Source organism: Grus americana, chromosome 6 (assembly GCF_028858705.1).
Source record: "Grus americana isolate bGruAme1 chromosome 6, bGruAme1.mat, whole genome shotgun sequence".
In the NCBI taxonomy this organism is placed as follows: Eukaryota; Metazoa; Chordata; class Aves; order Gruiformes; family Gruidae; genus Grus; species Grus americana.
In genome coordinates this window covers 18,385,615-18,400,858 of record NC_072857.1, presented here as the reverse complement: position 1 = coordinate 18,400,858, position 15,244 = coordinate 18,385,615, and the positions used below count along the sequence as shown (strand labels likewise).

Below are 15,244 nucleotides of genomic sequence, written 5' to 3'. Positions count from 1 at the left end.
AAAGGGGTGGTGGCACCACTCTGAATCCTGCCCATTAGCCCTGGGGAGCCTGGCCCTCGGGACCCCCCTCGCCCCTGCCCCCCGGCACAGCCCCTGGCCCCACACGCAGCTCCGAAAGGCTCTTTACTGTGCGGCCATGGCCTCAGCAGCGTTTGGCACATTTACAAAAGAGACTGAAAAGGGGGACGGCGGCACGGCGCTGTGGGAATGGGGGTGCCTGGCAGAAACATGCAGTTCCCGGGGCAGCGGGGCCAGCTGGGCTGGGCTGGGGGGGCTCCCAAAGCAGGGGGGTGCCCCGGTCCAGTCTTGCCCGCCATCCTGCCTGCCTGGCCATGGGGAAGTCCTGGCTCGCTCCGTAATAAATTAATACAAATCACAGCAAGAGAAATATATACAAGGCGGGAGCCTCTGCCAGCAGCGGTGCTCTGGGGCTCCTGCCCTGCCCCAGCCGGAGGCTCGGCCCGATCCCCGGGCCCCCCCGGCCACTATAAAATCCAGTCGCCAGCAAAACAGCGACGGCCTCTGACGCCATGGGGGTCCCCACGTCCCTGAGGCAGCCCAGCCTCTGCCCAAAGGCTGGATTCAGTGTCCTGTCTCCCATTGAAACATTTTGGGGGGTGTACACGGCATCACCCCAGGGCAGCATCCTCAGAGGAACTGCCTGGCCCTGGCAGCCTCTGCCCTAGGACCACCCCGGGTCCAGCTCAGGAAAAGTGGGGGGGAAGCGAGCTGCTCTGGGGGGCAGGGAGGGTGTCTAGGGCAAGGGGACCTTCTGAGGAGACAGGGTTTGGGAAGCGCTGCCTGGGAGCTGCTCTCGGGACCAGGGTGGGACGGGGCACACATGCTTGGGGGAGTCCCTGGGGGGGCAAGGGCTGGTGGACCTGCTCTTTGAGGAAGGGATGTGGGGCACAGGCACTTGGGCAGTTGCTGGGGGAGCGATGGGGTGGGGGCAGGCATGGGGAGCTGCTCTTGGGAAAGGGGGGCTCAAACATGGAGAGGGAGATGTTGGGATGCAGGATGAGCGTGCCCGGGCCATGGAGAAACACACAGAGCCGCTTGCACCATGCGTCCATGGGTGCTGGTGTCCCCGGTCCTTGGGCTGAGTCCCTGCCGGAGGGCTCCCCCAGTGCCTCCAGGCCCCGTGGGCAGCTAGGGCTCGCCCAGCCAAGTCCCACGTGTCCCCAGGGTGTCCATCCGCAGCCCCGGGGCGCGCATGGCTGCCCGGGGCCAAGGGCACAGCCCCGCCTGTCCCAGGGGGTCTGTCGGAGCAGGCTGGGATGCTGGTGTCGCTCGAGGTCACTGGGTTGGCTTATACCCGCACGGCGGGGCCGGAGCCCGTGGTGAGGGGCACAGTGGAGCTGCAGTCATAGTCCAGGTCCACCACGGCATGGGAGCTGGCGATGAGGCTGTTCAGAGATGGGCCCGTCTGCCGCTCTCGAAAACTCTGGATGTAGCTCTGCTCGAGAGAGGGTGGACAGGAAGTGAGGGGGGCTCTGCTCCTGGCCCACTCCATCCCACCCCACCCTAAGCTCTGCAGCCGCCCCCCCAGAAACTGCCCTGTGTAATCCCACCCACCCCAGTACTTGGGCCCTCCGGGGGCTGGCTGCAGCAGGCTGCACATCCCCGTCCATTCCCTGGACACACACTTCGCACCTTGCCCACTGCCTGTTTCTAGCGCGGCCACGGCACTTTTGGCCACCAGTTTACATTTGCTTGCAAAGGCTGAAGTGCTCCGTGGTGGGCATGTCCCAGCCCAGCCACTCCTGAGCTGCCCGGCCCCCGGGATCCCTCGTCCCTCAAGGAGCTTGGATACTGGCTGGCACTCAGGCACCTCTCCCCTCTCCGCGCCCCAGCCCACCCGGTTGGAGAAGGAAGGGCCGCAGAGGCCAGGGGAGATCTCTACCCTGAGTGTGGGACTCACAGGGGAGAGCACGTCCCCATCAAAGCGGCGCACAGGGTTGGGTTTGCGGCGGTAGGCGGGCTCGGGTGGGTGGGCTTTGTGCTGATGGGGAGGCGGGTGGTGTGGTCTCCGCTTCTTCTTCTTCTCCTTTCGGTCCTCCCGCTGCTTGATGCGCATCAGCTGCACGCGGCGCTGCTGCCGGCTGATGATCACTGTGGGGCAGAGGGGCCTGTGAGCACTGTGAGCACCCCAAAATCCTCCCTGCACCCAAACCAACCCCAGCTTTGCACACCCAGGCCTCCCCTTGCCATGGCATGTCCCCACAGAGTCCCAAACCCCTTATCTGTGCATGCAAACCTGGCAATGAGAACCCCCACCCTGGCCCCCCAACTCCTGCACTCACCCCACGCCCATCTCCCCCAGCCCCCACACACCTTCAGTGTGGGAGTAGCCCTCGGCCGTGACCTTCCACTGGACCAGGACGCCCAGCGTGGTGAGGAGTGGCCAAACACCCAGGATGACCCAGCTGTACCAGCACACAGGGCGAGCAGGGGCCACCTTGATGCGCTCGTAGATGTACTGCACCAGGAGGAAGAGCTCGATGAAGTAGTCAACGGTGACGGTCATGATGGCGCTGCCGAAAACGGCAGTGGAGAGTGTGGTGAAGAAGCGCTGCCACTGCAGGGTGAGGACGGCGAAGAGCATCCCCACGCCCAGGAGCAGCGCGATGGGGATCCACACCGTTGGCGGGTGGTAGAACTGCTCCATCACCACCAGTGTGGCCACTGCCAGCAGCAGCCCCAGGAGCAGCCCCACCATGAAGAGGCCGACGCTGCGCACCAGCATGGTGACCAGCCCGCACAGGACCCCGATGCCCAGCCCGATGCCCACCGAGGCCTCCACGCTCAGCTGCGTGTCCAGCACCCGCTCCTTGTAGCACAACATGAAGATGATGATGGAGCCGAACATCAGCCCTGTCAGGAACATGACGGCCTTGAAGCAGCGGTAGCCTGCAGAGAGACCACCGCAGTCAGGGGGTGGATGGCCAGCACTCCCCTGGCTCCCCCCTGCCCTTCTCCCTGCCTGCCCCGCCAGCCGCCGGGCTGGCCTGGCTCACCGAAGAAGCAGTAGATGATGCCGAAGAGGCAGCACATGGCGCACACCACTGAGGGCACCACCTGGTAGCGACGCTCGATTTCCTGCTGGCAGCTGTGCCCCCACTCCTGGCCCGGCTCGTGTGGCAGCAGCTTGAACCGCAGCGTCTGCACAGTTGCAGTCATGGCTCTGGGGACTTCCGGAAGAGGCATCAAAATCTCTGTTCCTGCCCCATGGCTCGCTGGCAAAGCTGCGCCACCGCACCCGCTTCAGCTGATGAGAGAGAAGAGGGATGGAGGCACCATTGGTGATGCCCACCCGAAGGCACCCAGCTGCTGAAAAACCCACTCTGGCCCCTCGCTACCCAGGTGGGAAGGAAGGGAATGGGGGAACAGCCTGATCTGCCCTGGCCCGGGGGTCTGCGGGGGCGCAGGCCATCACCCACAGCATGGCTGCAGGGATGTGCTGTCCTTGGGGAGCCCGTCCGCACCCCCGGTGAGTTTGGCTGCCAGGACACGGCACTTTATAATTTGTCTGCGGCTTCAATTTCCTGCCCCTGGCTCTCCGGCGCCCTTTCCCTGCTTGATTAAAGGGAGACTTCCACTACCTGGTATTTTCTGCCTGTGAAGTAATTATGTTTGGTAATTAAGTCACCCCTCAGTCTTCTATTTTTATAGGCTAAACAGATTGAGCTCTTAAAGCTTGTACTCCAAGGCATTTTCTCCAATCCTCTAATCATATTTCTGGCTATTTTTTATCCCTACTCCAGCTCTTAGTGTCCTTGTAAAAACAAAGCAGCCCCCCGTGCTGGATCCAGCCCTCCCACGCTGACCCACGGGGCCGGAGGGGACCTGACCCTGGCTGGCACTGCCCTTTACCCGAGGGCTCACCCGTAATGCCGTGGCCGTGCCGGGATGCTGAGCAAGCTGTCACCGGGCCCCCCGCAGTGCCTACGCAGATGGAGGGGTCATAATCCCCCGCAAAGACTGATCCAGCTCCAGCTTAAACCTAATTACAGCGTCTGTCTGCCCACTCCCACCTGGAGCCGGTTCCAGCATCCCTTTGCTCCCCTGGCACCTTCCCGGGCTCAGTTGGTTTAGGATGGGTTTATTGTTACCGGTTGTCCCCGCACCAGCACCGGTCCTTCCAAGTGCCACGTTCAGGCAGCTGGCTCAGGACGGCTCACAAAACCAGAGCACCGAGAAGGCGCAGGGGAGAGGGCAGAGGCTGCAGTCTCGCCTCTCTATTGCCCAGCACCTCGCTGCTGCCCGGGCCGGGCTCCACCGGCACCTCTTCCCCCACCGCCGGCCTCCTCCCTCCCTCCGGCTGGAGAGGGAAACACCGGCCAGGGCAAATCCCCCCGGAGAAGCCGAGTGCGGCGCCTAATCCCGGGGCAGCAGGCGGGCAGGGAGCAGGCAGCGGAGCGCTGGGCCCCTGCCCGCCCCGCCTGAGCCCCCGGGGGATGCTAAGCAGGATTGGACTTTAACCGCGGAGCCCGGGAGCAACGCGCCGGCCCTGGCTGCCTCGGCGGGGATGGGCGATGCCGTGCGGGGTGAAAGCAGGGCTCTGCCGGCCGGCTGTGCCCAGGGGGCCGGGGATGGGGCACGGCACGGGTGGGCACGGCGTGGCACGGCACAGCTGGCAGGGCAGAGGGAGGGCAGCGAGGCGCTGCTCTCTGCCCCTCAACCCACGCCAGGCCGGGGCCAGGGCAGCGGGGAAGGGTCGCCGGGGAAAACCCGTCTCCGACAGGGTTGCAGGCAGGGTTGCAGGCAGCGTTGCAGGCAGCTCCCGGCGCCCATTGGCGCGGGCACTGTTGCTAGGGGAGCCCAGCGCCTGCTCATTGGCGCCGGGACTTACCCACCTGCTGCCGCCCTCCCCGCAGCCCCGGGCTCCCCGCCGCGGCTTGGCCCGGGCCCCCCGCCCTCCCCTCCCTGCCCTCCCGAGCACAGCGTGCCGGGGGCCCGGGGACAGCGTTCGGGGCCCGGCCCGGCCCGGCCCCGCCGCGGCGCCCCCCCGGCCGGCCCCGCTGCCCCCCGCCGTGCTGCCGGGCCCCGGGCCGGCGGGGCGGGCGCGGCGTTGCTAAGCGACGGCCGCAATGGCCGCCGGGGCGCGGGGCCGCTCCGCCCCTCTCTTTGTTCGGGGCGGGGGTCCCGGGGGCGCCCCGCCGGGCCCCGCACGCCCATCCCGGGCACCGCGCTCTCTCCCCGGGACGAGGGGGCCGGGAGCCCGGTGCCCGAGCCCTTCCCCCGAGGGGCCTGGAGCGCCCCCCGCCTGCCGGACCCCCATGTGCTGCCCTCACCCCCTGCACCGCCGCCCCGCCCGCTCCCACCTGCGCTCCCGGCCCCGCAGCGGCGGCGGCCCCGCGGCGCCCGGCGCTCCCGGCCCCGGCCCCGGCCCCCGCGCATGCTGGCGGCGCGGCCCGCCGCGCGGTGCTGAGCGGACAGCTCCGCCTGACGTCACCGCGCTGCGTCACCGCGCCGGCCGGGGGGCGGGGCTGGCAAGGGGCGGGGTCTCTCTGTGTGAAGGGGCGTGGCTTCTCAGGGGGCGGGGCCTGCACCGGGCCGTCGGGTGCACTAGGTGCGTACCCGGTGCGCTAGGTGCGTGCCGGCGCGTGCACCAGGCCGTGCAGTGGTTTGTGCACTGGGGTGTGCACCACCGTGTGCGTTGGGGGGTGCGCCAGGCCATGCACCGGCGCATGCAACTGAGGTGCGCACCAGGGCAGCACGGCGTGCACCAGACCATGCAACGGGGTGTCTGCACAAGGCTCTGCGTGCGTGTGTGCGCGCGCGCGCATGGCATGGCACAGCACGTGCCATGTGTGAGGTGTGCTCGGCGAACAGTGGCTGCAAGGGCTGCAGGCCCCGAGGCACAGTGCAAAGGGGACAGAGCGTTGTTGGGCGCAGGGGTGTGGGTGTGAAAACGGCAGGAGAGCCTCATGTCAGGTGTGCGCAGGGTCGTGCTGCTGGTGCACACCTGACAGCACGCAGAGGGCCACGGGCTTTGCAAGGGGCCTGTGCCAGGGCCATGGGCTCTGCAGCACCTGCGTTTGGAGGGGGCAGGCGTGCACGTAGGGGGCAGCTATAGAGGCCACCCAGCCGTCCCCCTGCAAGCGGCCAGGAGCTGCAGGCATGGCGGGAGGTGGGAGGACATGGAGCTCTGCAGAGGCAGAGCTCTCTGGAACTGGCACCTCCCGGCTGCAGCGCCCAGAGACCCCCGGGAAATCCTGGCAGGAAAAAGTCTCTTGGCAGCGGCAGCCGTTCCCCTGGCAGCCCCTTCGCAGCCCCATGCCAGCATGGGGAGACAAAGGCGGGAGCTGCAGCTGGCGGGGGGCTGCGAAGGGGCTGCCGGAGGAACGGCACGGTGCCCGCCAGCTGCTTCCCCTGCGGGATCTTCCGGGGGTGGGCACGGGGGCCCTGGGCTCAGCCACTGCCCCGGCGAGCCCTGGAAGGCATTTGCTCTGCCCACAGCTTCATCTCCATGCCGTTTTCCTGAGTTCAGAGTATTATTTCTGAAAACTTCAGTGCTTTCTCCGATTTGCACCTCTATCTAAATACAAGCTCAGATTGACAGGGTGATTTCAGATGAAATCTCTCTTATAACACATGTAAAATCATCTGGGTTTGTATAAGGTGACCAATACTAAATATTCCAACCAGTGAAGGAAATCAAATATATCTAACACGTTTCTCTGTGTGCCGAAAACAGGCAACTTTGGTTGTTTATGATCATGCCTGTTTCTTGGCCTTCGTCCATGGAAAATCTCTGCTCATTTCTTACTTCTGCATCTTTTCCCTTCTGGCACCTCCTTGTCCCATCGCGTTTCCCTCTGTTTCTAGTTTTTATATGTTCTTCATTAAACTGCTGTCCACGTGACCACCCTTGCTTATTGCTTGTCTTGGCTTATTCAGGAGAAAAAGGCCTATGAAAACGAGCCGAGCTTGGATGATGGTCCTGTATCTCGGGGGGGGGGGAGGATGCTGCCAACCGCTTCCTGATGAAAACAGGCTGCTTTGTTCCAGAAAATGAAAGAGACCCTTGAGCCAAGGGGGTTCCTGCCTGCCCTCGGTGTCCCGCGGCACTCTGCGGCCACCGGCGCTCCCTGAGGCAGGCGGGATGTGTTTCCTGGGGAGGGTGGGATGGACTCCCCGCAAGGCAGCGTAAATCCAGGGGCATTTGGGAGCCCTGATGGCTGCGAGGCTGCTGGAAGTGGAGCCACGAGCGGGGAATGGGCAGAAAGGCTGGATCCTCCTCCTTGTCCTTATTCAGTAATGCCTGGCGCCGAGTGGCCGTGTAGGGCTGCTGGCCTTGCCGCTTCTGGCTTGGATTATTCCCGTGCCGGAGGCTGCGTGCATGTGGCAAACTCTGCCTCGAGCTGGTTCCTCCAGCTCTGTCTGCCTGGGGACTCTCTCCGGCGGCCGGCAGGATGGTGGCTCTGCACCACAGACAGCTCGTAGTGGCCTGGCCCCAGCTGAGGGAGCCCACCTCTTTGGTCCCGTTTTGACTCGCAGCCACTGAGGGGACCCTGGTGCTGCCGCTGAGATCTCCCGCTGCTCTGCCCGCGCTCCTTCTGCCCCAGCACGGTTTGCTGCTCTGCGTCCAAAGGTCTCCCAGCCGCCGCTTGCCCTCCTGCACGCCTGCTCCCCAGGCACCCGGTGTACCCAGCTGCCTTCTGCAGCCCCTGGTCCGTGCTTTGCTCCTCCTGGCCTTGGACCCGTCCACCCCACCCACCCGTGGCCACCGGTCACCTCCTGGGGATGCCCAGGTAGCGTCCAGGGCTGCTGCCCGTGCTTTCCGGAAGGCGCCAGGCAGCGATTTGAGAAGGGGAACGTGGCGCTTCAAGACCACCACAAGTTCACCAGCGTCGCGGGAGGGGCTGTCCCGGGGAGGGGACGCTACGGTTGTGCCCGCCGGCCCCGCGGCGTCCCCCCAGCCCCGGGAACAAAGGGCCGGCTGTGCCCCAGCCCCGCGGCACCCGCCGGGGGAAATCCGCCCTTAAGCCGGCTCAGGCGCCGTGTCCCGGCGCCAGCCAGGCCGCGGCCCGGGCAGATGTGCTTTCTGAGCCGGAGGGCGCCTTCTGAGCGGGCAGCCGGGGCCGGGGGCGCTGCCCTGCCGCCCCGCAGCGCCGGCTGTCGGGGGCGAACGCCGTGGCCCGGCCGGTGCCAGGTACTGGGCACAGGGCACCGGGCAGCCCCGCAGCGACGTCTCCTGGGCCTTGGAGGGGAGCGGCGCGGGGGGTCCCGCTCCCCTGCCCGCCCCACGGCCCGACCCCGGCCCCACAGGGAAGGGTCGGCGAGGGCGTGGGGGGGTGGGGGAAGGGGGGAGCCGGCCGCGCGGTCTCCTAGCAACCTCGTCCCGCCTCCACGCCGCCCCCTGCTCCCCCCCGGCTTCTCCCCGCACCGCCCCGTGACGCGACGGTGGGAGCGCGGCCCATTGGCCGAGTCGGGCCGCCCGCGGTGACGCGCGGCGGGGCGGGGCCAGGGGGTGACACGTCGGACGGCGGCGCCGCCAGCGGGAGCGGCAGCCGGAGCCGCCCCCGGGTCCCGTCCCCCCGTCCTCGGTCCCGTCCCGGCCATGCGGCTGTCGCTGGTGCTGTCGGTGCTGCGGCCCGCCGGGCCGGTGGCCATCGGCGTCTCGCTGGGCTTCACCCTCAGCCTGCTCAGCGTCACCTGGGTGGAGGAGCCCTGCGGGCCGCCGCCGCACCCCGCCGTCCGCCCGCGCCCCGACGGCGGCCCCGCGCCGCCCCCCGGCCCCGGTAACACCAACGGCAACGCGGCGCGCAAGCCCAACGCCGTGCCCGCCGGGCTGGGCGCCGACAGCTGGGAGCCCCGCGTCGTGCCCTACCGCCCGCCCAGCCCCGGCAGGGCCGCCAAGAAGGCCGTCAGGTGCGGGGGGCCGGGCCGGGTCGGGCCGGGCTAGGGGAGCTGGGCCCCCGCGGCACCGGCGGAGGACGGGCTGCCGGCGCGAACCGGGCTTTAGATGGGAGTAGCTGCGGCCGAGCCCGGGCTGCCCGGGTGTGGGCGTGTGTCTGCCGGGCCGGTGCTGGGGGGCTGCCTGCCTGCCCCTGCCTGCCGGCCTGGTGCTGGGGGGCTGCCTGCCTGCTGGGCTGGTGCTGCGGGGCTTTACGGGTGAGCCGGTGTCGTGCTTCTGTCCCCCTGCAGCCACCCAGGGCTGCGGATGGATTTTTCTCACTGCAGGCGCCTTTCCCTGCTGCTCCCTTTCCTCCCCTCTGCCCTCCCCCTCATCTCTACCCCCCTGCCTGCTTCGGGAGTGCCCGGAAGAGCCTCATGCCCTCGCTGCTGCCTGCTGTGCAAAGGTTGCCTGCTGCTGCACGTGCTGCCGGGCACCCTGCCCTGGCACTCTCCTGCCCTGCCCTAGCCGGGACCCCTCCTGCGGTGGCACGTCCCACCGAACAGTGCAAACTCCAGCCCGCTCCAGGGCCGGCTGTAGCGTGTCCTGGCAGCCCTGGGATGACAGGGAGCAGGCAGTGAAAGGGCCTCCTTGTCCCAGCGAGGCGGTGGGCGGATGGAGGGGGCTGAATGGAGCCAGTGTGTGCCAGGCCGTGGCTGGGGGCCGAGGGGGGGTCGCTTCCTGCTGCTGCAGTGGGCTGGGAGAATTGAACCTGAAAGTCATTGTGAGTGGGGCAGCTGGGGGCTGTGGTGGGGAGGGGGGACACAGCCGGCCCCATGCTGGCTTCAGCCACCCCAGTGGGGCCTGGGTTCCCCAGGGAGGGCAGCACGGGCTCGCCTGCCTGCCTGCCTGCCTGCCTGCTCAAGAGCAGTGTGTCTGGCAGGGGTGGCGTGAAGGTGCTTCCCAGCTTGGCTGGGAAGCGTGGTGGGGTGCCTGGTGGGTCACATCCCCACTAGAGCTGGGGCGTGCACCCCTCTTTCCCTCTCTTAGCTGTGCTCAGCCTTTTGTGAACTTCTGGTTTGAGCCAGGCTGGCCAGCTGACAGGAAGGGAGGGTCCCCTGTGGTCTCAGGTTGAGGGGGAGCTCAGCAGAGCGCTCTGCTGAGCCTCTGGCCCAGGCATAGTGGCAGCCAGTGCCACTGGGGTCATGTCTGGTGTGTGTGGCTGAAGCCTGGGAGCAGTTCCTGCAGAGGAACTGAGGTCGGTGCCATTGGGGGGGACGGGGAGGGTGCAGGGCAAGGTGGGGTGCAGTGCCCCAGGGCCAGATGTTCTCTCCCTCCTGCAGGACCCGGTACATCAGTACGGAGCTGGGGATGCGGCAGCGGCTCTTCGTGGGTGTGCTGACCTCCAAGAGCACGCTGAACACGTTGGGGGTGGCTGTCAACCGCACGCTGGCCCACCGCCTGGAGCGCCTGGTGTACTTCACAGGCACACGGGGCCGCAAGGTGCCCCACGGCATGACAGTGGTGACGCACAGTGACGAGCGGCCCATCTGGAACATGTACCAGACTGTCAGGTACCTTCTGGACCACTACGTGAACGACTTCGACTGGTTCTTCCTGGTGCAAGATGATACCTACACGGAGGCACACCGCATCAGTCGCCTGGTCGCCCACCTCAGCATTGACACCCACCTCTATCTGGGCCGTCCCGAGGAGTTCATTGGTGGGGACACGGAGGGACGCTACTGCTATGGGGGGTTTGGCTACCTGCTGTCCCGCAGCCTCCTCCTGCTCCTGCAGCAGCACCTGGAGAGCTGCCGCAATGACATCCTAAGCGCCCGGCCTGACGAGTGGCTGGGCCGCTGCATCATTGACTACACAGCCGTCAACTGTGTCGAGGAGCATGAGGTAGGTCCTGCAGCGGAGATGGTCTCTGAGAGCCTGATCCTGGCCTGGGGTGTTTTCTTGCCTCCCCGTGGGCTCCCAGGTCCTGGGGGGACCAGCCCTTGCACCCTGTCACCCTTTGAGCTTGCTGTGCTGGCGGCTGGTGGGGTGAGAGTGCGAGTTGGAGCTGGCTGTGACCCGTCTCTTCTGGCTGGCGCAGGGCTTGCGTTACCACTATTTTGAGCTGGGGAAGAACGCAGACCCCGAGCGGGAGACCGACCTCCGTTTCCAGAGCGCCTTCACTGTCCACCCCGTGCTGGATCCCCTCCAGATGTACCGGCTGCACAAGTACTTTGCGCAGGTGGAGCTTGAGAGGACCTACCAGGAGATCCAGCAGCTCCAGGTGAGACCTGGCCTTGACTGGGAGGGTCTGGGCTCCTCTTGTCATCCCTGTGGGCTTTCTCGTTGCTCTGTGTCACCTCTCCACTCTAATATGAGGGTTTCTCACCTAAACCTGCTGTGGGATGGGATCAGCTGAGCCCCTGTGGTTGCAGGGGCAGTGGTGCTGGCTGGAGAGCATCTTTAGACCCAGATGGGTCCTGGAGCTGTGGCGGTGGTTCAGGGTGATGGAGCCAGCAGGGTACTGAGGTCCACCAGCAAAAGCCAGGCAGGGAGAGAGAGGACTTGGATCCTGCCAATGGAGGTGGCGTGCCATATTTGGGGTGCTGTTCGGAGGAAATCTGAGGTGCTGGACAGGAGTCAGGCTGAAGGCAGAGTTGTTCTGGCATGGCTCTTTGGGCCAGGAGTGGCTGATCTGAGTATCAGGAGTCAGCTGGCCTGCAGCCAAAGCTGGAAGACCTACTTGTTGCCTGCCTTGGCTCTAACTCCTCCATCTCTCCTCTTGCAGCTGGAGATCCAAAATGCCAGCAGCCTGTCCATTGACGGGGACCACGGTGCCACATGGCCTATTGGCATCCCGCCCCCCTTCCAGCCCAAAACCCGCTTCGAGGTGCTGCGCTGGGACTACTTCACAGAGGAGCAGGTCTATGCCTGTGTGGATGGCTCCCCCAAGTGCGAGCTGCGCGGTGCGGATCTGGCAGACATGGCCGACGTGGTGGCTACAGCCATGGAGGAGCTGAACCGCAAATACCAGCCGGTGCTCCATGTCCGCAAGCAGCAGCTGGTGAACGGCTACCGGCGCTTCGACCCCACACGTGGCATGGAGTACACGCTGGACCTCCAGGTGGAGGTGGTCACCCAGAAGGGGCACAGCCGCTCCGTCACCAAGCGCGTGCACCTGGTGCGGCCCCTCAGCGAGGTGGAGATCATCCCCATGCCCTACGTGACAGAGGCCAGCCGCATCAATGTCATCCTGCCACTGACAGCCCACGACCGGGACCACGCTGCCCGTTTTTTGGAGGCTTATGCAGCGACTGCCTTTGAGAGCAGCGAGAACGCGGTGCTCACCTTCCTCTTCATCTATGATCCCTTCGAGGCCCAGCAGGTCACCCAGAATGACATCTTCGCCCCCGTGAAGGCCCAGATCACCGAGTATGAGCGCAAGTATGCAGAGGTGAAGATCCCATGGATCAGTGTTAAGACAGACGCACCATCCCAAATCAAGGTCATGGACATCATCTCCAAGAAGCACCCTGTGGACACACTTTTCTTTGTGGCCGGCGTGGGGACAGAGGTCACTGTCGACTTCCTGAACCGCTGCCGGATGAACACCATCAACAACTGGCAGGTCTTCTTCCCCATCCACTTCCAGGGCTACAACCCCGCTATCGCTTACCACAACCAGGTGCCGCCCACCATGCTGGACTTGCTGCGGGATGCAGGGCGCTTCGACCGCAACGTCTTCCATGAAGCCTGCTTCTACAATGCTGACTATATGGCAGCACGCACCCGCATGGCAAGTGACGTGCAGGAGAACGAGGACATCCTGGAGACCCTGGACATCTACGACATGTTCATCAAGTACTCCAACCTCCATGTCTTCCGGGCCGTGGAGCCTGCCCTGCTGCAGCGCTACCGGCACCAGGCCTGCAACCCCCGGCTCAGCGAGGAGATCTACCACCGCTGCGTGCAGAGCAGCCTGGAGGGTGTAGGCTCTCGCTCCCAGCTGGCCATGGTGCTTTTTGAGCAAGAGCAGGGGAACAGCACCTGAACCCCAGGATGCAGAGGGGCTAGCCCTGCCCTACCGTGCCTGCCTGCCCACCCCAACTCTTCTGCTGCCCAAATCTGTCTTCCTCCTCCTGGCATCTGCAGGGATCGCTAGTGCCCGAGCTCATGACTTGCCCCACTGGGGCTGCCCGGGCCGGGGTCTGCTAGCCCGGGGTGCCCGGGTCCTTCCGGAGCAGCCGTGGCTGTGCAGACCCCAGGGTGAGGTGGGGTCGGAGTCGCTGAGTTGTGAGCTGGAACGCCTGGCTCCTCACCCCAGAGCTGCTGGCCACCGGCCCCATCCCTCTGTCCTGGCATCGCTGCCCAGCAGGGAGGCGATGGGCTGCCTTGTCCCTTGCTGTCCCCTCAACCAGGGGCACACAGAGCCCAAGGCCCCCCTTGCTGCAGGGCTGTGACTGATATGGGGCTGGGGGTGATCCCGCGCAGTTCCCCCAGCGCCCCGGGACAGGGCTGTGCCCCCTGCTCCTTTGGTGCATCAGCCTGGTTGTGCAGGGACAGCAGGATGGGGCATGTCCCACTCCAAAAAAAGCAATAAAGAGGTTGGTTTCAGGGTTTTGCCACTTGGCAACGAGCTGGAGCACTCCCGGTGAGTCGGGGTGGGGGGTCCTGGCCCCCGAGGCCAGTGGGCACAGGGGGTGCCAGAGGGGATCCTGCTGTATTCACGTACCGTGAGCTGCTCCCCATGGGAACCGTGACCCAGGCCGCTTCGGCCTTCGCAGTATCAATAGGACGTCGGAGGTTGCAGCCCTCAGACGAAAGCCTCCCGACAGAGGTGGGAGCCCTCCCTGCCGCGGGGCCGCCCTCGGGGGCGGGGGACGTGGTGCCCAGCTTGGTGGGCACGGCAGAGGGTTTGGCTGCGCATCTCCTAAGGAGAAAGCGACTGAGGAGCCGCTCTCTGCTCCTGGTTTGTATTTAATAGTGGGGAGGGGTGGGAGGGTGGGGTGCGTTTACACTAATAAAACACAGAGATGAACCGGTGAGTCTGGCTGATTCTTCCCCAGGGCATCTCTGGGTGTCCCATGGGGGGGTCTGTGTGGTGGTAGGTGCTGGCTGCTTGTATAAAACCTGGCTGCAGCTGGCTGGACCGCTTCCTCGCAGAGATGCTGCTTTTCCCAAGCCGCCTGCAGCATCCTCTACCTGAGCTGGGAGATGGCTGCCTCTCCTTAGCGAGGCCAGGGGGAGTCTGTCGGCTTAGGGACAGCCTGGCAGACACCTGGCCAAGCAGACACTTGGAAATACCAGCTTGAACCCCTGGGGGCTCACAGCAGGAGTCCTGTACCTCCTCGGATGCCCACCGTCCGCAGGGCCATCCATCCTGCTGTTGCCATGTGCTACCACTCACTGGTGGTGCAGCAGGATGCCGAGCCCATTGCCACGGGAAGCCCCGGTGCAGCATATGGAGCTCTGGGCAATGCCCTGTCTTTCCTGGTGCTGTAAATTCATGATCCTGCTGATCAGGGTTCCAGCCCTCCTCAGCCCTGACTGGGGGTGGAAAAAACACTGTGGTGAGGGGCTGGTGCAGCCGTGTGGCCTCCCACGTGCGCTGTCCCCATAACAGCCTTCGTGGGCTGTAGGTGAATAATGGGAGACCCCTGGCCCACATCAGAGCAGAGGCCGGGTGCCCAAGCGGGGTGACTTCTGCCCTCCAGCATCTGGGATCAGCTCTGAAGGAAAATTCCTGGGCCAGAAACTGCCCCCGAGCACTGTGTTGAATCATTAGGGCTGGACCTGCTGTCTCTGCGTTGGTTTTACCCTTTTACGGGCTGTTTTGCATCTCAGGGCTTCTCAGCATCTTGTGGTTTCCAGTTCTCCGCTGCCATGGTGCTGAGTCGAGCAGAGCACTGTGGTCCTGCCCCGGACTGGGGACTGTGTCCCCTGCCCGTGCTGCCTGCTCCAGGCATGATTTTCATGGCTCCACACGCTCTTCCCACCAGTCCTCTGGTCATCACATTTTACTTGTTCATGAAACACCCGTATCAAAGAGACATCCCCAAGAAAATTAACTGAACCTTCACGATGTTAACCAGGTTGTTGGTGCTCAGCGAAACTCACGGAAAGGCCCTGGGCTGCGTGGCATGCCTTCCCCAAAGATGCTTCATATATTCCTGCACCAGTCTTCATATCCACGGCGTAGGAGCGTATATGTTTAAATATAATTTTATTATATTTCAGACGATAACCGTTAGCTTGCTCTGAATATTTCTATTTTTGATCTTCCCCGAGCGCATCCTTAATTCCCTTTAAATGTGAATCTGGGACAGAAGGAAGCGAGGTGAATGCTGGTGCGTTATGGATACATTTCTGCTCTGAAAAGCAGACCTAGGAGTTGGATGT

At 64.9% G+C, this 15,244-nt stretch overlaps 2 protein-coding genes across 4 annotated transcripts; one reads left to right on the top strand and one right to left on the bottom strand.

Annotated features, from left to right (window-relative positions):
* Positions 1–110: 110 nt before the first annotated feature.
* TMEM198 (transmembrane protein 198) lies at positions 111–5,446 on the bottom strand. Of its 2 annotated transcripts, XM_054830781.1 has the most exons (6): positions 5,325–5,383; positions 3,886–3,945; positions 3,018–3,268; positions 2,335–2,910; positions 1,922–2,112; positions 111–1,456 (listed from the first exon to the last, which is right to left on the bottom strand). In XM_054830781.1, the coding sequence occupies exons 3-6, from the start codon at positions 3,205–3,207 to the stop codon at positions 1,310–1,312; spliced, it is 1,104 nt and encodes a 367-aa protein (XP_054686756.1). In that variant the 5' UTR covers positions 3,208–3,268; positions 3,886–3,945; positions 5,325–5,383; the 3' UTR covers positions 111–1,309. The 2 variants fall into 2 exon arrangements, with proteins under 2 accessions (XP_054686756.1, XP_054686754.1); XM_054830779.1 differs by lacking the exon at positions 3,886–3,945 and having other exon boundaries at positions 5,325–5,446.
* A 3,026-nt stretch (positions 5,447–8,472) lies between these two features.
* Positions 8,473–13,830, top strand: CHPF (chondroitin polymerizing factor). Of its 2 annotated transcripts, none has more exons than XM_054830720.1 (4): positions 8,473–8,747; positions 10,186–10,750; positions 10,947–11,129; positions 11,634–13,830. In XM_054830720.1, the coding sequence occupies exons 2-4, from the start codon at positions 10,214–10,216 to the stop codon at positions 12,894–12,896; spliced, it is 1,983 nt and encodes a 660-aa protein (XP_054686695.1). In that variant the 5' UTR covers positions 8,473–8,747; positions 10,186–10,213; the 3' UTR covers positions 12,897–13,830. The 2 variants fall into 2 exon arrangements, with proteins under 2 accessions (XP_054686695.1, XP_054686694.1); XM_054830719.1 differs by having other exon boundaries at positions 8,473–8,877.
* The last annotated feature ends 1,414 nt before the right edge of the window (positions 13,831–15,244 follow it).

Excerpts from the sequence above, each read along its gene's own strand:
- TMEM198 (XM_054830779.1), bottom strand. The coding sequence starts at position 3,207 with ATGCCTCTTCCGGAAGTCCCCAGAGCCATGACTGCAACTGTGCAGACG. Across the intron at positions 2,911-3,017 it reads CATCATCTACTGCTTCTTCG|GCTACCGCTGCTTCAAGGCC; the intron begins GTGAGCCAGGCC and ends GTCTCTCTGCAG. Across the intron at positions 2,113-2,334 it reads GGGCTACTCCCACACTGAAG|TGATCATCAGCCGGCAGCAG; the intron begins GTGTGTGGGGGC and ends TCTGCCCCACAG.
- CHPF (XM_054830719.1), top strand. The coding sequence starts at position 8,567 with ATGCGGCTGTCGCTGGTGCTGTCGGTGCTGCGGCCCGCCGGGCCGGTG. Across the intron at positions 10,751-10,946 it reads ACTGTGTCGAGGAGCATGAG|GGCTTGCGTTACCACTATTT; the intron begins GTAGGTCCTGCA and ends TGGCTGGCGCAG. Across the intron at positions 11,130-11,633 it reads AGGAGATCCAGCAGCTCCAG|CTGGAGATCCAAAATGCCAG; the intron begins GTGAGACCTGGC and ends CTCCTCTTGCAG.